General features: G+C 49.0%; 1 protein-coding gene across 2 annotated transcripts in view; it reads right to left on the bottom strand.

The window, feature by feature from the left end:
* Positions 1-2,488: 2,488 nt before the first annotated feature.
* The window catches only part of FAM184B (family with sequence similarity 184 member B), a 136,432-nt gene continuing 119,264 nt past the window's right edge, over positions 2,489-19,656 (bottom strand). For both annotated transcript variants that reach the window (XM_070262571.1, XM_023638309.2), the window contains 8 exons: positions 16,489-16,642; positions 14,913-15,076; positions 12,102-12,274; positions 10,937-11,083; positions 8,947-9,064; positions 7,184-7,288; positions 5,656-5,855; positions 2,489-3,698 (listed from right to left, as the gene is read on the bottom strand). In XM_070262571.1, coding sequence (XP_070118672.1) covers positions 3,605-3,698; positions 5,656-5,855; positions 7,184-7,288; positions 8,947-9,064; positions 10,937-11,083; positions 12,102-12,274; positions 14,913-15,076; positions 16,489-16,642 — 1,155 coding nt within the window. In that variant the 3' untranslated portion in view covers positions 2,489-3,604. The remainder of the gene's footprint in view (positions 3,699-5,655; positions 5,856-7,183; positions 7,289-8,946; positions 9,065-10,936; positions 11,084-12,101; positions 12,275-14,912; positions 15,077-16,488; positions 16,643-19,656) is intronic.

Raw genomic sequence — 19,656 nt, 5'->3', positions numbered from 1 at the left:
GGCTTTCTCAGCTCTTGCCTGAGCTGTCTTGCTATCTGAGCCTCTGTTGCCCAGATCGTCCATGGCCCTCCTTTCACAGGTATCAGCCCTGCATCACAGTCTCAAGGCTCTTCCTCTCTCTGCTTCCTCTCCCCTTGATCTTACACAAGTGTTTCCCTGGAGAAGAGGGAAAACCCTGGCCCTGACATCGGATGCTGACCTGGCACTGCTAACCACATTATTCTTCTGTTGCATATAAACAGTCTCAGAATCCCAACCTCAGGCAAAGTTACTCTGAGACCATGGCAGTAAGAAGAATCACTTCATAATTTTGTCTAAGCACAGCAAAAAAAGTCACTGTGCCACCCACAAAATACTAAAAATCCTTCTGGCTAAAATGAGTGACCGCTACTTTTTTTTTTTTTTTACCATTTATAGCTTTATCCTCACTCTAGTCTGCCCCTGCTATAGGTAAGATTTATTGAGACTCCCTCCAGGCTTAGAATTGCCCCCACTTTTTGACAGCATCCAATCTAGAGTGAATCTCTGCTTCTTTAGACAATCCTAGAAATCACCAAACCAACACCCAAATACCCTAAAATAAGTTCTAACACCATGTTTCTGAGAAGCCCCCCCATTCTCCATGTGGAGCATTCTCGCTCACTGCAGCAAGTGGTAAGCCCACCTTGTTCAACTACAGGTCAGTCTGTTTCTGGTGATCTTTGGCTGAAGGGCATTGACATTCTCAATAAATTTCTTGCACCTCTATTTGTGTCTTGGGGTGTACCTCCTGGGGGACCCGCCTGGCTCGGCTGTTACACAGTCTGAGAGAGAAGGCAGGATGGGGTTTGGGGACTGGGTGGGCTCACCATCCAGTTGGCAAGGAGGACCCATCCTGGGTGGGATGTGAGGTACAGACAGTCAGCAGCACAAGCAAGTGGCCAGTTCCTGAGGATTCCACCAGTGGTGCCCCGGGAAAGTGTGCTAGTGGAAGGGAACGTTGTCGGTGCAAGGATTCAAACATTTGGAAGGGAAGGGGAATATTTTTACAAGAACAGTAGAGTTGGCTGGTTATCACTACACTGTTTTGACTCCCCATGGAGGGATAATGACAAGCTATCAGTGCTGAAAAAGTCGAAGGCTGCTGGGAGTGCCTGGGGCGTCTTTGGTTGTCTCCTGCACAGGGAGAGCAGACCCTGAGGAGCTAGTAGGAGGTAGCAGATCAAAGATAATACTGCATCCTGGGGGTGATAGTGGAGATTAGTGCTACCCTTAGAAATCCAAAGGATGCAGGGAAGTTGGTCCCTCTCATAGCCCATTTAAATTGCCAGCCTTGCCCTTGCAGAACCCAGATGGAGCCTGGAGAATGAGTATAGAGCAATCACAGTTGCTGTGTTGGAGGTTGCATCAACGCTAGAGCAGTTAATAAGGGCTCAGGTACACGGTATAGAGCCATCGGTTTGGTGAATGCGTTCTTTTCTACCCCAGCTATGAAACAATTTGCAGCAATATTCCTTTCCAGTTTTGCTCCAGGGATGTGTTAACTCTTCCTTCCTCTGTCGTAATATAGCCTAAAGAGATTTATCGTCAGGTCCTGTTATTTCTCTCTCCTAACTCAATCCTGAATCAGTTCATCTCTCTTCATCTCTATTGTTTTCTCCAAGCCACTACCATCATCTCTAGACCACTCTGCTTTTGAGAGATTGATGGAATAGATTATGCAAATGAGAACAAGAAGAATGTTTTACTATCAAATTGAGTTTCTTTGTCAATATTATCTAGGGTACAAAGAGAATTTCACTCACTGCTGGTAAAGGTGTAATTTGTAAAGGTGTAAATTGCTGGACACTTTCTGGATGGTAAATTGGTAATATCAAAGGAAAAGCTTAAGCGTGGATCATTTGATGCTTGGCTTCAATACTCAAGGAACAGGTCCTAAAGAAAAATGATAGAAGCATGCAAAGATTTAGTCCACAAAGATAGAATTATTTGGGGAGAATCCAGAAATTTAAAAAGATCTTTCACTTAGCTGCAACAAGAAAGGAGTCAAAGCACATACAGGGTCTCAACTGATAAAAGTCTGTCCCCACAGCAGGGGGAAGGTTGAGTTGCACAGTGGTGGGAAAACATTTCAACAAACAGAGGTAGAACTACCTGTATGTAGTCTTCAAAACAAAATACAAACATAATCCTACAGTGCTCACCCTAGGCAGGAAGCAAAAGATAACTAAAAAATATTTGACACTGAAAACCAATATGGCCTGTAACGAGTATTTGCATTTTAAAAATTATCCTAGTGGGGACATGTGTTTTGATTAGATAGTAAATTTACCTTTAAATTGTAAGTTTGAGTTGTAATTGCATTTCTCTCAAAATGACATAAGTATGTAAGTAGCTACTTTTTATCTGAAGATGATCTGATTGAGGTTAATGCGAACTTCCTATTTCCAAGCTCTGTCTTCATCTAATTTCACCTTTCTTTGCAAAAACAATACAAGTCACAAACATGTTTATTGCTCAGTTGTTTAAAGTTTTATTCAAAGAGCAAAGATTTGACAGTGCATAGAATAAACAACTGTTTACGGGCCACCTGCTGGGCCAGCACCAAAGGATTGAGAACATAGTTTGCCCACTAAAAGTTGTATTGAGTCTTGTCAAATCGCACTGCTCCATCTGAGGGTCAGACAATTCCGTGTGGACCGACAGTGAGGTCAGCACTGTGAATGGCCATTCCCAGTTCTGTTGAATCTACTGAGCATCCATGCAATGGGGAAGCAACACATCACTTGGCAAAGGGCCCAAACCCAAAGACTATGGGTTCCATAGATCTTTGACTTCAAGGACTAGATACTCTGGAAGCCTTCACAAATGACCACGTTGACACTATAGTCATTGAAACTGAGATGTATGATGGGGCGAGGCTCGGTTCCTCACAGGAAAATCCTGGCAGTGCTTAATTCCAATTCATGCTTGATAGCCTTACCCGTAATATTTTGCTTAATCCTTGCAAAGCCCCTTTTGAGGTAGGTGTTATCCCCTCTGTAGTCTACTTCATGTCCTGGACCTAGGAAGTCAAAGTATTCTATCTGAGTATGCCAAGGTCTGCCACAGGCCATTGCTAGTTTTGTTTTTTCACTTGGCTTTCCTGGTTACTTTGAACTTTGTTTTATTCCTCTTCATATTGAGGTTAGATGTGCATTTTGGAATTACATCATTTACACAGAAACACTTTTCAAGTGGAAATGACTAGCATCCTAAGGAAAAATGAAACCACTTTTCAAGTAGACCATGGAAATCACAAAGTCTGATACTCCACAAAGTGGAGTGCAATCTCATGGACACTGGAAATACAATGTGGAGGGCATCGGTAACATTAATTACATTTTCCTATGGGGGCTTTTTGATAACACTGGTTGGTTTTATCTTAATGTCAATAATTTTTTTTAATGAACTGGTGTCACAATGAAACTATGAAATGTTAATGCCAAAATTCGTTTTGGCTGTCATATATAAATCATAGTATAAGCAAGTTATTTGGTTGGCTGGTTTTTTAGTTCATTCCCTCAAATGTTCTAAAAGCAACATTTTTCAAATGTCCTCTTTGTGATGGATCCCAAGGCTCAGGTTAGAAGGAAAAATACTTGGTGAACCATTCCTGGTGGGCAGAGCCCTGTTTCTGCTGGACTTCTTTGGGCTGGGCTGTTTCACCATCTTGTGTCCTAGAAACAAACAAAGAGGTTTCTTAGATGGTTTTGAAAATTATTCAGTAAACAACTTAATACCCCACCACTTTTCAGGGAAAGATAACTGCTTCTTAACTCTTCAAAAGATACTAGAACCAGCTAACATGAGCAGCTGGAAACACGTTGTGAAGGATGGAGGTGTGGATGGAGTGTCTCATTCCTGTTTTGAAAACAGAAGGTTCTCTATTGTCTCATTTAAGAATTATGAGGCATACCAAGAGGTGGAAGCAACCCAAGTGCCCATTGACTGATGATTGGATAAAGAAGATGTGGTATATATATATATATATATATATATATATATATATACATACACAATGGAATACTACTCAGCCAAAAAAAAGATAAATTCATCCCATTTGCGATAACATGGAAGGACCTAGAGGAATTATGCTAAGTGAAATAAGCCAGTCTGAGAAAGACAAACGCCAGATGATTTCACTCATATGTGGAATATAAACAAACACGTGGACAAAGAAAACACTTCAGTGGTTACCAGGGGAAGAGGGGTGGAGAGTGGGCACAGGGGCTGAAGGGGAGCACTTGTGTGGTGACAGTCAAGAAACAATGGACAACTGAAATCTCACATTGATGTAATCTATTGTGAACTCAATAAAAAAAATTTAAAAAAAAAGAATTATGAGGCATACATTGCAACACATTTTTTATTTCAGGCAGAAATTAAACAGTAAACCTCATAAAAAAGGTAAAAGAAAAAATGGTTAATCCACACAGCATTACAATTCATGGCTTCTTCAAAAGTTATCTAATGTGTTCTGGCATCTCAATGAGGCTGTGAAATTAACCTAATAAATTGGAAAGGGGAAACAGGAAGCAAGAAAGTACAGCGTATACCGGGTTAGATGGCCTTGATCTGCCTTCGTGAAGCTTCATATAAAATGACAGGAACACAGCTTACACAGAGGTGTATAATAATGAGATGAACCTGTGGCCAGTCAGGAGCTGGCTCTGGCTGTTAGAGGCTTGTGCTTGGGGCTCCAGGCCTCAGTTTCCTCAGCTGCGAAACAAAGGGCTGGACTCCTTCAGTGACTGACTGGCCGGGGTCCTTTCAGCTTAACACTCATCAAAGTCTAAGCCTCACCATCTGTCCACACAGCCCCGGGCAGGCAGGGCCTTTGCAAAAGGAACATTTCAGAAGGGGCCCTTTCTGAAATGCAAACTTCAAAGCCCAGAATTTGAAATTTTGCTCTGAAGGGAAGACTGGATGGAAGGGAGAATTCATAAACAAGGGGAAATCACACATTTCTGGAAGAGAATCCTGCTGCATGGGTTTCTGGAAAAATAAGGAGGCGGTATCTGAGATAGTCATGTATGATCAACCAAACCCACAGATTAAGAGGCCTTAAAATGACAAGATGATACAATGCATCTTGAGAAACAAGCTTAATAATAATAGTTGAAAGACACTGAATGCTTCTGTGCCATGTTCTGTGCTAGGCACATCCCATGCATTAATTCCTTTAGTCTCACACGAGTCTGATGAGGCACGTGCTGTATTAGCTTCATTTTAAAGGTCAGGAAACAGAGACTCAGGCCAAGTGCCCTGCCCAAAGCTACACAGCTAAGAATGAGGAGGACCAGAATTTGAATCCAGACCTCAAGGCCAGATGCTGAGAGTCCATCTTCTGTGTAACCCACACCAAAGTGGTCAGCTAAGTGATTGAACAACTCCTGTCTAGTCAGCCAGGAAGAAAAGGCTTTCTGGACTTTGGTAGCAGGAACAATACCCCCTCTAAAGAATGACCTATTTTCCTTCTTTTACACAGTCTTTGCTTTGGCTGGACTGTAATTTGTCCAAGGCAGGGCTTGTTTTGCTGTTCTTGATATCCACCCAAAGGCTGGAGATTTAGTAGGTGCCAGAAAGGAATCCTAACTTTCCTCTTACCTGTGGGAAAACACTTCCACCCCCTACCTTGTGGCAGTTTTCACATCCGGAGACTGGGTGGGTTTGTAAGGCCGGCCACTGCTGGGGCTTGGGTCCATGCTGGGTGACTTTGTTATTGGAGGCGCGTTGATCCTGGAGCTCAGATCTCCACTCAGAAAGTTCTTCGCGTAGGAGGCGAGGTTTGGCACGCTGACCACTCGGCTGGGCACTTCCTCCATCTTCTTTTTCTGTTTGTATTAAAGGAAACGCCTGTTAGAGCCACTGAAAAGAGGCATTATTGTTAAAGTAGACAAGGCCTACCCAACCAAAACTATATGAACCATGAGGCAATACTTTTTTTTTATATGCTTATATATTATTTTTTAAAGTATCTTTTCCTCTAATCTATTTTGTGTTTTATTTATTTTTTTAAAGCCATTTTTTTTAAAAGATTTCATTTTTTTCCTTTTTCTCCCCAAAGCCCCCCAGTACATAGTTGTATATTCTTCGTTGTGGGTCCCTCTAGTTGTGGCATGTGGGACGCTGCCTCAGCGTAGCTTGAGGAGCAGTGCCATGTCCGCGCCCAGGATTCGAACCAACAAAACACTGGGCCACCTGCAGCAGAACGCGCGAACTTAACCACTGGGCCACAGGGCCAGCCCCTATTTTGTGTTTTAAAAAGCACATAGGTTCACAATCTCTTATCCAAAACTTCTGGTGACAGATATGTTTTGTAATTCAGAATCTTTGTTTAGATTTTAGAAGGGGAGGGGCCTACCTGTCCTCAAAGGCATTAATATATCAGGAATGAAACTAGCATTTTGTCACACTAGAGGGATATATAAAAATTATAAATGAGCTCTCATCAGTTCAGCTTAGGTTAGGTCTATTGTCCTGTGAGGTATAAAAAAAATACTGATTTTTTTAGCACTTTTAGGATTTTGTGATAGCAGATGAGAGACTTGGATGTGAATATTTTCATTGTAACAAATTCCAAAAATATATAAAGAAAACAAAAGTGGAAGGGTCAGCCCAGTGGTGCAGGGGTTAAGTGCGCACGTTCTGCTTCCGTGGCCCGGGGTTCACTGGTTCAGATTCCAGGCGCAGACATGGCACTGCTTGGCAAGCCATGCTGTGGCAGGCATCTCACATATAAAGTAGAGGAAGATGGGCACAGATGTTAGCTCAGGGCCAGTCTTCCTCAGAAAAAGAGGAGGATTGGTGGCAGATGTTAGCTCAGGGCTAATCTCCCCCCCCCCCCAAAAACTATGGAAGATTCCTGCTCTTGTCTCTTCTTCCTATCACCCAGATAGAGCCATTATTAATAATGACATGTTTATTCATAGGAAATTTGGAAAATACAAAAACCCATACAAAATTAAAAGTACACGTAATCTGCCTAGCCAGATATAAATGCTGTTTGCTAATAATTTGGACTATTTCCTGTGGGTCTTATTTTCAATGAATATTCCTCTAAATGTATGCCAGCCCATTGATAAATGAACTGCAGTTACTTTTAGGAAAAATGAAGCCAGCCGAATTGTGAAAAGCACTGAAATCAGTAGAACCGATTTACCTTCATGGAGGGGGTCAAATACCCCTGGTGAGGATGGAAAGAGAAGGACCGATTCCGATGGGACATTGCGCTGGGGAACGCTGCATAGTGAAATCTTCTCTCCTCCTGGCAAAAGAGTACAACTGATCTAAATGAGCTTAACAGCACAGCCCTGGGTCTGACGTGAAGGAAGATGGCCGGGTGAGGGCTGAGTACGGAGACAAAGTAAGTCCGGGGGAGGAGGGGAAGTCAGTGGGAATCGAGCTGCCATCACTGAAGCTTGGAGGAAGCACGTTTACTCCCGGGATCTTCGTGTCCTCAGCCCCTCTTGTAAAGGAAAGGCCGAGCTTATTTGGAATGCCTTAGGGAAGTGAGAGATCCAGGTGCTCTTAGAATCTGCGGAGAAGAGTCAACTGCAGAAGGTTAATAATTAAGGTAAAGAAAGAAAACCCCCACACAGAGTCACTACGTGGCCAATCTTGTTTATGTGCGTCATTCGCCCCTTTTCTCTCTCCTGGTGTATTATTTTTAAAGCAATTTCAGTCATTGTATGCTTTCATCTGTAAAAACACCGATATGTATCTCCTAGAGATAAGGACTCTTTTTTTAAAAAAACCTAACCACAGTACCTTTGCCACACTTAGTGAAAGAGCAACTCCCTGTTAGTATCATCTAATTTTCAGTTAGTGGTTAAGTGTTCCTGTTTCACTAATGTCTTGACATGAAACAGTGTGGCTGGGGCAGGGGGCGGGGATGGGAGCGAAACACAGAGCATACGTGTATTCATGGGAGGATGTGAGGCTGTGCAGGCCACAGTGAGATGTGGATTTTACTCTGAGAAAGATGGAAAGCCAGGAGGTGGAGAACAGAGCTTGTGCCATCATCTGACCTGTATTTTCATGAGGTCACTCTGGTTGATATGAGGGCAGCATAGTGCGATGAGGCTCAAGTGAGTGGGGAAACCAATGGTTTCTCATCACACATGTGAGAGGAGGTGGGGCTTGGACTAAAGTGGTGGAGGTGGAGATGGTGGGAAGCGGCTAGACTTCTGATGTGGCTAACTAGCTCTCCCATCGTGGGCCACACCCACAGGGGTGAATCCATCACCCACCGTCCCCAGGGCTGAATGTAAGCCATTGGGAGCTGTCCCAGCTGATTCGGCTGGGCCGATATAAACAACTTTCAACCAAAGCATGGAGCGTGGAGAGGCTGAGTTAGAGCCTAAGGCAACGGTCAAAGTGTGAGGAGATACCGACATGAGGCAGGTGACCTGCCAGAAGGGGCAAGGGCGGATGGAGGGGAGGAGCGTTTCAAAGAAACGACCATCAGGCCGTGGTGCCTGTTGGATACAGAATCAGGGAGTGGGAGACAACGTTTCTCTTTAAGGGCTCCAGGGGTGGCTTTGCCGACTGGAAAACAGTTGGTCACTTTTACAGCAGCAAGATCAATAAGGAATAATTGGCTTCATTGATTCTACTGAAATTCAAGTGGAAGGCAAGCCATTCTAGATTCTCCCTAATTCTGCAGGTTAAAAAGACCAAACCACTCTCAACAGCGGGCAAACGCTGGGGGACTTGGGAGTGGAGCGCTTTTGACTTCTCTTCCTGTGTTAATTTTTTTAGCGAATGTGTATTTTTTTTTTTTTAATGTAATAGGACAAAATAACGAAGGATCTTTGGTAAGGTGGTTTGATGGCTATCGGGGTTAGGGTTTTAGGTGCCCAGAGAGGCGCAGGCGCGAAGTGAACGCCCCGAGGCGCCCGGGGCCCCACGCAGCCGCCTCACCGTGAGCCGCTTGATGATCTCCTCCCGCTCCTGCAGGCGGCTCTGCAGACGCGCTATGAGCTGGACGTCCTCCGGCCGGGACGCGCCCTTCGCCGGCTTCTCTCCGCCGTCTTTCAGTCTGTTCGAGGCAGGCAAGCAGGCAGCCCCCTTACCGCGCGCAGGGGGCACAGGTGGACATGAGGGGGCCCCACTGTGTGCTTAGCCAGGCCAACCACTCATTCTGTGCGCGAAAGGGGAAACTGAGGCCCAGAGAGCTTGTCCAGGGCCACCCAGTGAGCTGGTGGCAGAACTCCGGGAGGAACCCACGACCCCAGCTCCCAGTCTGACCTTTGTCAGTTGCCCCGAGGCTGCGGGGCCCAGGAACCAGGGGCCCGCGCGTGCACACAGATGCTGCCCTCCGTGGGGCGTCAGGAACCGGGGACATTGGGAAGAAGAGGGTTCAGCGGGAAAACACCCCCACCCGGCCCGAGGCCAGCAGGTTGTGCTGATGCCGACCGGTTCTGGCGCCATCTGCGGGCGGACACGCAGCGCCGCATGAGCCGGTTTCGGTACCCACAGCCCTTTCTGCGTGGAGCGGGAGGGAAATCCCTCTCCGGATGGTGGGGAGAGGGAGGGTCGGGCTACGGACGGCCTACGGACGGTAGTTGAAAGAGGCCAGGACTTTGGGGTCCGATGACTTGGGCTCTAATCCCAGCTCTGCGACCTTGGGGGCAGCATCTCACCTGTGAGCCTCAGTTCCTTCTTTAACATGGGCATGAAACTGGGTGGTTGTGAGGACTGAGATAATGGGTGCCTGGCATGTGGTAAGTACCCGTTAGAAGGTAGCTCAGACAGCCCTCCTGTCCAGATTTTGGATGATTTGCTTCGTACTGGAGACAGTGGAGGGCAGTTTTTAAGAGCGCACGCTAAGGGTCAGACAGGTGACACTTAAATTCACTTAGTCCTGCTCGACCTGGTCTCCCTGCCACTAACCCCGATCCCCCAGTCTCTTCACCTCTCAGCAGCCAGAAGTGACCCTGTTAAAAAGTAAATCAGACCACGTCACTCCTCCTCAAACCCTGCATGGCTTCCCGGGGTACTCTGAATACGTCCAAACTGCTTCCCGTTATGTGCAGGATCTCCTTCAACCCTCCCAGCCACCCCACCAACTCCAATTCCCACCATTCACTCACTCATGTCACTTAAACCACATGGGCCTTCTGGCTGTTTAGGGTTGTGAAGCAGGCCCCAGGACCTTTGCACTTGCTGTTCTGTGTGCTTGGAATGCTCTTCCTTCTCCAGATGACTCTCTCATTCCCTCACCTCCTTATGCTTAAATGCCACCGCCTTAGAGAGGACTTCCTTGCCCACCCTTGCCACTCTTTGGACATTGATACTGTTTTTCTGCCAGCACTCTCACTACCTGATATGAAGTTAGATATTTGTTTGCTTATTTCTCGTCAGAATCCCCATGTGAATTTGTGAGCTCTATGAGAGCATAGTCTTTGTTTTGTTTCCTGCTGTAACTCCAGAGCCTAAAACAGTGCAGGGCACAGAGCAGGCCCTTAAGAAATATTTGTCGAATGAATAAAAGAATGCATGCATACATGCCCAAGGGACCCTTGGTTTCTTTATCTGTCCATGGGAATAACAGTTTCCACCTTGAAGGACCGCTGTGAAGATTCAATGAGGTGATGATGCATGTTAAAATAGGGCAAGTGCTCAGAAAAAAGTAGCCCTGATCCTTCTGGTTTCTTCTAGGTGTGAGGGTCAAACCCAGCCCTTGAGGCAGTGCTCATTCCTCACGGATCCCCAGGACCCTGCCGAAAGGGGGATGCAGTCTCATGAAATGACCAACCACCCAGCCTGCCTGGGACTGAGGTGCTCCTTGGAACTCAGGACTTCTAGTTTTAAAACTGGAAGGGTCTCAGGGGCAACGGGATGAGGTGGTCGCCCTAATAAAATGGTGCATCCGCTAGTCCCTCCCAACCTGGGGCCAGGCCTCACTCACTCGGTTTCCAGGGCAGCCAGCCGGGCCTGGAGACGGGCTTGAGCGCTGCTGAAATCTGCCGCCATGGCCTGCGTCTCCTTCCGGTGCTCCTGGCGTAGCAGCTCCACCTCCCGGGCCCGCTGGGCTTGTTGGTCCTCCTCCAGCAGCCTGCGGGGGATGAAGCACAGCTGGGCTTGCCCCGGCTCTAGGGACTGACCTCTTGGGCACTGAGGTTTTCTCCCTCCTCTGCTGGGTGGCCGGGTTTGGAGACAATGGGTGGGGGGAAGTTATGAATCTGAGGTCAGGACACCCGTGGGAAGGAGACCTGGGGTCTCTAAACCCCACTTGTGCGACCCCTTCTCAGCATCCTCTATCTCAGCATTCCAGGAAGGAGAAAGGTGAGCATGAAGAGCAGCCTCCTGGGAGAAGGGGTGGAGGACAGCTCCGGAGGGGAGTCCCAGTGTCTGTCCGCAGCCTCCTCCATCACTTCCTAGCAATGAGACCTTGGACAAGCTTCTTCATCTGTTAAATGGAGGTGATGATAGTGGCTACCTTATAGGGTTATTGCAAGGATGAGTCGTGTTAATACATGTCCAGAACAGTCCATAGCGCAAAGTACATGTTCAACCATCAGCTATCGTTTTTCTTAACCTAGGAGCGGGGCACTAAGGGATCCACAGATGCTTTCTCCATGCCAGGGACGGTGGTAAGCATCTTGCGTACACTTCACTGCATTCTCCAACAGCCCTGAGAGGTGGGGTGTCATCTCCAGTTACCGATGAGGGCACAGTCTTGGAGAGGTTAGCTGACCAGCCCAAGGTCACACAGCTAGTTAAGAGCACCCAGCCCTGTCTTGAACTATTCCACCCCACTGTCTCCCGAAGGCTGGCTTTGAGGATTCTTTTGGTATCCTTAGGTCTGATTCCCCAAACGCCCTGATTTGCAGGGAAATAGAGTTCCCTCCTCTATTTCAGGGCACATCCCCTGCAGTTTTGAGATCTAAAATTTCTAGAGCATTGGTACTTTTCTGGGGTCAAAGGAGTAACGTCAGCGAGGTGCCAGCCTGTTAGAGAGTCTCTTCTTTGGGAAGGTGCTGAGGAAGTGACCCAATTTTAGATCTCGCAGGCTCACCAAGGGGCGGTGGAGGGAGGGGGGAGGGAGGGGCGCTCCGGGCCCGCAGACCCACCTGCGCTGGTCGCGGAGCCGCAGCGCCTCCTGCTGGTGCTGCTCCACCTCGGCCCGCAGCCGCCGCACTGTGTCCTTGAGCTGCGAGTTCTCCGCCCGGAGGCCGCCTCCCTCGCTCGGGCCCTGCTCAGCGGAGCCCTTCCGGGAGCCCGCCTGGCCCGGGTCGCCCCGCTCCTGGGGAGAAGGTAGCCGGGAGAGAGGTTTTCAGGAGGCGCAAAGGCGGACAAGGCGCAAAGGGCCACCTGCGCCGGCGAAGACGGAGACCTGTGCTCCGCCGGCCTCGAGCCAAATCGGGCTCCTGGCTCCTGGCTCCTGATTCGGGAGCTCACATCCAGCCTCTTAAAGTTTTCCTGCTTTGAGAGTTGGCCACATCTGGCCCTCAAAAAGTTTAATGACGCTAGTGAGCCAAGAACGTGGCTTAAATGGAAGCTAGCCAAACACGGCACGTATTTCATGCTCCCACACCCTTGCCCTCGCCCTCGCCCTTGTGTTCCCTCCACCTGGAGTGCCCGCCCCCCAATCACTGCTGCCTCAGGGAAGCCTTCTCGACCCCTCAGGGGACACGCCATGAGCTTTCTCCTCTGACAGCAGAATCTCGTCTGGGTAGAGGTTACACTGAAGTGCACTAACTTGTTTAAACGCTGGTTTCCTCCAGCAGACTGGGAGCTGTTCTGGGAAGGAAGCGTCTCTGATTCGTCTGTCCAGTCCTATGGCACCTACCACGGTGGCTGGGATTCAGTAGGTGCCAAATAAATGCTTCCTAATGAAATGGTGCTTGAATGCCAGTGAGTCAGATAGATATACAAAGATTCATGCCTGCATTAAATGGGGTCAGAGTTAATCCCTGATTAGCAAATGCGGCAGTGTTCAAGGCTGCTCAAACATGCCTGAAGGCATGGCAGTTGTTCATTCCACCCGAGGACTGCACAGCTTTGCACAGGGAGCATCAGGCCCAGGCCCATACCTCTTGCTTCCTGCCCTGGGCTTGCATGATGTGTGACGCCACGAGTGTCCCGGGCACTACGGGCACATGAGCACCTGGCCCTCACAGATATATAGCCTGGAAGAGCCTGGTGAAGGTCCTGTGGGGGCCACCCTTGGCTAATGGGAGAGAGAAGCTGATGGACACATGCATCCCTCTCTGTCCCCGGCCAGGACAGATGTGAGAATTATTTCACAGGACTCTTGGGAAGATCCCAGGGGAAGGAACACCGCTTACCTGCAGCAGTGGCCAACTTGGGAATGCACCTTTCTATTGAGTCCCTTTCCCTCTCTCACTCCTGCTGCCTGGGGCTGTCCCTACCTGCTGACACCCCTACATCTCTTCTCTGTGTGAGTTTTCACCTGAGGGCTTGCTGTTCCTTCCAGAGCATTGAGGTCTTCCCTCCAGGGAGGTGAAGGGGAGGCCTGGCACATGGGTGGCCGGGTATTGTCTCATCCACCCAGTGACCCCTGGTTTCTATCAACAGCCCTCAGGCAAGCCTGTCATTACAGAGGTGCAGCACTGGACCCTCCAGTCACCAGCTGTCCCCATCCCACATTTCCCGTCCCCATCCATAGGGACCAGTGGCTTCCAGCAATCTAGAACACTTAATGGAACACATTCTGTCCTCCCTCTGCTAGACTTTACTGACTGGGCTGAACTCCTTGTGACTCGTTATTGGTTAATATTTCTTATTAAACACAGAAATCATTTTCAGGTGCTCAGTACCAGCAAAATCTGGAGTGAAAGATCCCCAGGTCCCAGAGGCCTTCAGCAGGGCTGGGACACCAACTAATCATGGCCATTGCCAACCCTGGTGGCGACTCTACTGTGTGCAGAACTTTGTGCTGAGTGCCGGGATGGGGTGGGGATGAGAGGAAGCGGACATGGCTTCTTCTCAAAGGACTCCTCATGCAGTTGAGGACACAAGAACATCCATGAGATGATGGGTCCTTAATGGAGCCAGGCAGTGGATGCTCATTCCAGCTGAACCGTACCAACAAGAAGTGCTCCAGAAGCTCAGAGAGGGGTGGGATCGTAAGTGTGGGGGCGGGGGGCCTGGCATGGAGGGATAAGCTGGGCACTGAGGAGGGAGGCAGGGGTCCTAGGCAGAGGGCGGGGCACATGCAAAGGCAGAGAGGTGGGATGCGGAGCCCATGTTTAGAGCAGAGAGGGGATATGGCTGGAGATACGAGGTGCAGGCAGTGTGTAAAGGCTTTTCGATGCCAGACTGAGGCATTTGGAGCTTATTCCCATAGCAGTAGGGAGCCACTGAAGGCTTTATACAAATGCACTTTAGTTGAATACCTTGGAGCCTTAGGTGGCGGGCTCGGGGAGAGAGGTCTGGGCTGTTGGGAGGTCACTAGGTGATATGCCAGGAAGGGACCAGTGGGCCAAGTCTGACCAGGAAGTTCAAGGAGAGTTGGCATTGAGCTTCGGTGACAGCAAGGCAGCTCCCACTCATGGGAACAGGGAGGTCTGGGCAGAAAGTCTGGGGAGGTGTTCTGAGAAATTCTCCGCAAATCCAAAGGCATTACCCAGACCAGCTGTCTCCAGGGCCTGTCGGGCTTCAAGCCCCTGAGATGCTATTGTATCTGAACTAAAAAGAATGTGCAGCACTTCAAACCTGTCTTTCGGTTTTCAAAGATGGGCGCCTGCAGGCCCATCAGGTAACCTCCATGCTTGTGCAGGGAGAAGGGTCCCCCCATTTCACACAGGGGAATGATGGAGCGCCCGGAGCCTCTCCTTTATGCGTTGCTCACTGCAGCCCTGACCCTGCTCCAAGAGGGGTGTGCCATGGGCAGGGCAGGGCAGGGCAGGGGCGCTGACCTCTGCAGTGACAGTGTGGTCCTCGCTGTCCCCTGGACACTGGCCAATGGCCTGCTGCCTGCCCGAGCTGCTCAGGGCCCTCAGCTCGGCCTGCAGCACCTCCAAGTCCTTCTGGTGCTCTGAGCAGGCCGCCCGCTGCTCTGACAGCTCCTGCCGGAGGGACTCTGGAGAAGGAAGAGCAGTGGAAGGTCAGGCGCACGGGGATGCTGAAGTCTGTCCTGCAGGGACACAGTCTCTGGGGCGGGCCCGGGTGGGTGGCTGCTGAAGGCTTTGGATCGCGTTTCCCAAACTTATTTCAAGATAACAGTAACAACAGTTCCACGTATAGAGCACTAAATGTGCTAAGCCCCTGAAAACTGTTTTCATTTAAACCCTACAACTATCCCCTATCCAATAGGTATTATCCCTCCCGTTTTATGATGAGGGAGCACTCAGATAGGGGAGTGAGTGGCCCAGAGCCACACAGCTAGTAAGTGGTGGAGTGGGGATTCAAAACTTCAAGTGGTTCTTCACTCCCAACCACCTGCTTAGCCATGCTGGTTGGTTAGGATGGGTGGGGGGTGAGGGTGGGACAGCCTGAGCCCAGGGCTAAACCCTGAGGCAATGCTTGGCCTCAGCACCAAGCTAGAAAACCAAGAGAAGAACAGGGAATTACCAAATGACCCAGGGGCCTCTTCTGGGGTTGCAGGTCTCAACTGGAAATTTTGACATTTATGTCAACTCTTAAGGAGACAAACGTTCATGGGTTCTCCTTTCCATGGATGTAGGGTCTTGGCTGGATCATGGAGGCAAGAGATGGCATGTCCAACAGGACTGGCTTTAAAACCAGAATCGTCCAGGAGAAATGCACACGCCCTCCTCAACTCAGGGGAGTATGGCAAGAAACTCAGATTTCTCCTCTGAGGACAGTGGGTGATTTCTGATAGTGTAGCCCTTCTCAGCATGATGGAAAGGCAAAGAAAACGGTCATTTCAAAATGAGTATTTTCTAATAGAATAGTGCTATTCGGTGGGCTACGAATTTTTTAAAAGAAGATAATTTCCAAGTGCCAGTAAATGCTATCCTTTATTTTTCTGTTTAGGACTTTTGAGACTCTGTATTTTAGTTATTGCAAATCACTTTTGAAACATTGTCCCAATAATTCCATAAGCCATAAGATAAGCACCCAGTACAGGCCTTAGTACAGAGCAAATGCTCAACATATATTTGCAAAATAAGTGTATGATGTTTAGAGTGAAAATTAATGATACTGTAAGAGTGTATCAGTTGTAAATGATTTCCCATAAGCTAACTAACCTTCTCTCAAAGGTATAGTATATTAAATACATATAAAAGCTAGGCACTTTATATTTAATGTCTCATCGAGTCCACACAACAACCCTATGAGGTGGGGACAATTGTGACTCCATTTCGTAGAAAAGGAAAATGAGGCTGAGGGTGACCCGCCCCAGTCTCACAGCTAGTTGGTGGCAGAGCCATGACAGTCACCCCAGCGTGGGTGCCTCCAGCCCCCTGGGCCCCACGCTGCCCTGGTCTCCATGTGTGGACCCTGCCGGGTGTGCGGTCAGTTCTGTACCTAGCAGCAGGGCCTGCTGAGCCTGCATCCTCTCCAGCTCCCCCTGGAGCTCCTGCCGGGCCTTTTCCTCCAGGGCCTGGAGCTCCAGCCGGTGTGCCTGGTGCTGGATCTGGAGGCTGTGGCTGGATTCCCTTTTCAGTCGCTCCTCTGTGGCCTGTGGGCAAAAGTGGGAGGAAGAAGGCATGAACATGGGCACAGAGGGGGAGACCTGGCCTCTATGCCAAGCTCCCCAGCTGCCCCAGGTCCCACTGAGCACTCGCCACTCCCCAGTGGAGGGCTTATCAGACTACAGAGAATGTTCCTCCACCCATCTGGGATGACAGCGATGGCCTGGCCACAGCAGCCATTTTGTACCATGTGAACCTAACCCCTGTCCACAGCTGATTGGTCCAGAGTGGACACCAGTTCTAAGCTGGGCCAATCATTGAGAATTTGGCGTTAAGAGGCGGAGGAGAGAGAAAGCAAGAAAGAAACAGGCAGACACTGATCGGCTGGCTCCAATTTTACCACATTCAGGAGGAGTGAGGTGAGCCTCTTACACCTGCCCCACGTCCAGAGAGGCAGAGGGGGCCTCTGTGAAGACAGCCCAGGGCTGACGTGCAGAAATGACAGAAGGAGGGGTCCGTACAGCATTTCCAGTCCCTGGTCTAGTCTGGTCCTAAGAACTAGCTGTGTCCCCGCCCTTGGGGTCATTTATATGTTCATTCTTTCGTTCATTCATTCTTTAGTTCAACAAACATTCATTTATTGGAGGCTTATTATGTGACAAACACCCAAAGCAGGTTCTATGAACAGCTGTGTAGACTTTAATAAAAATCTCTTCACTCCCAAGCTAGCTCAGGTTGGTTTCTATGGTAGATGCAACAATGACCTCAAAGATGTCCATGTCTGAATCCCGGAGGCTGTAAATGTGTTCCAGGGTGAAAGGAGCTCTGCAGGTGCGATTATGTTAAGGATCTTGAGATGTGAGATTATCCCAGATGACCTGGGTGGGCCCTGAGTAATCACAGGGTCCTTGTAAGAAGGAGGCAGGAGAGCCAGGCAGAGGCAAGGAGCGCAGGCAGCTGCCAGGAGCTGGAAAAGGCAGGGAGATTCTCCCCCAGGGCCTTTAGAAGGAACCCAGCCCCACCAGCACCTTGATTTCAGGCCTTCCGACCCCGGACTGTCAGAGAATGTCTATGCTGTGTTCAGCCACCAAGTTTGTGGTGATTTGTTACTGCAGCAACAGGAAACTAATAGTTTCTGGTTTTTTGCAATAGAGAGTTCCAATTAATACATAGCCCCACCTTTCAGATGAAGTTGTTGAGGCTGGGAGGGGTGAATTAGCTTCCCCAAGGTCACACAGAAAAGATGCAGCAATGATCTTCGTCCCCTCTTTTCTTTAACAGAGGAGGAAACTGGGGATCAGAAAGGTGAAGTGACTTGACTGAGACGGCTCATCATGGAGGCAGGACTGTAACCCAGGGGTGGCCGTGTTCAGGCCCCAAGCCCTATCCACTCCCTCCCGCAGCCTCTGGGAACAATGAGACAGGGGATTTCACCAAACATGTGAGGCTCTGTGAGGGGAGATGGAGCCCTCTCTGTGCCCAAGGCAGTAGACTGTACACAGAGTGCCCTGGCCTCTGCTGCTCCCGGGCAGATGGGGGAGAAACCGTCTTCCTCCTCCCATGGGAAACTCAGTCATCCCGTGGTGAGTTTATTTAGTAAGGTAGAAGGGTCTCGTACTTTTCAAACTCTTCAATATTTCCTCCTCTTGGACTTGCTTCAAGGCTCTGAGAACTCCAGTTGGTGACATTTTCATCCCCAGGGAAATGGGAATGGAGAGGTCGAAGCAAAGGTTTGCAAAAGATGGAGCCAAACTCACTCACTCAGTGACCAGGCCTCTCTCTGTCCCTGGGGACGGCAGAGGACTCGGGCCAGAACTGCCTGCTTTCTTGCTCAGAAGCACTTGGCAGTGAGGACCCACAGGGTTTAGCACCCAGGGTTTATATCCAGTGGGACACTCATCCCTGGCAAACTGCTGCAGCCTCTATGGGAGGCTGACCTGGCTCTTGTTGTGGCCGGTTTGGGGCCTCCTAAGGGACCCAGTTTCACCCCGACTCTCCATGCCCCACCCTGTGTAAAGTCTCCTTTCCCTGTGCTCCCAAATACCTTGGGCAGCTATCTCATGGCTCCGACTCACTCAATTACACAAACTGTTTGAGTGGCTGCCTTTCCCCCTAGAGGTAAGCTCCACAAAGACAGAGTGTGTTAATCATCTTGGCATCTCCCGAGCTCAGCATGATGGTAGCTCATAGTAAATGCTTGATACAGAATCAATGAGTGAGCAATAAGAGTGGATCTTCTTAAAACTGAGCTCTGCTAAGGATTGGTTTGTGTGTCTCCAAAATTCATATGTTGAAACCTAATCCCCAATGTGATATATTGGGAGGTGGGGCCTTTGGGAGATGATCAGGTCATGAGGATGGAGCCCTCATGAATAGGATTAGTGCCCTTATAAACGAGACCCCAGAAAGAGCACCATCCCCTTCCGCCATGTGAGGTTATAGTGACAAGACATCCACCTATGAGTGAGGAAGTGAGCTCTCAACAGATATCAAATCTGTTGGCATCTTAGTCTAGGACTTTCCAGCCTCCAGAACTGTAGGGAATAAATTTCTGTTGCTTGTAAGCCATTCAGTCTATGGTATTCTGTTACAGCAGCCTGAACTGACTAAGACAAGCTCTCACTCAGCCATATACTGTTCTAAGCACTGTGCATATATTATCTCTTTTGATGTTCTCAGTGGGCCTGTAAGATACATACTATTATCTATCATTTATACATAAGGAACTTGAGGCACAAAGCAGCTAAGTGACTGTCTGAGCTCCCACATCTCTAAGTGGCAGACCCAGGATTTAAACCTAGGCATCCCATTTTTAATCACTACCTTGTATTAGGAATGACTGTATGTCTATTATTTCCAATCAGAATCAGCCCCTGACTCTTTGGTCTCATTTTGGAACCATCCCATGAGACTTGAGCTGGCGATGAAGATCCCGTGAATCTGGTTCTAGGGTTGCCAGGGCCTGGGGGTTAGAACTGCAGGGTGACCCCGATGGAAAGAGCACCCTCCCTCTCCCATGGCCAGGCCTCAGACCCTCCTTCCTCCAGTCAGCCAGAGCCGC

This window comes from Equus caballus, chromosome 3 (genome assembly GCF_041296265.1).
Source record: "Equus caballus isolate H_3958 breed thoroughbred chromosome 3, TB-T2T, whole genome shotgun sequence".
Lineage (NCBI taxonomy): Eukaryota > Metazoa > Chordata > Mammalia > Perissodactyla > Equidae > Equus > Equus caballus.
This window is presented reverse-complemented; position numbering and strand designations above follow the sequence as displayed.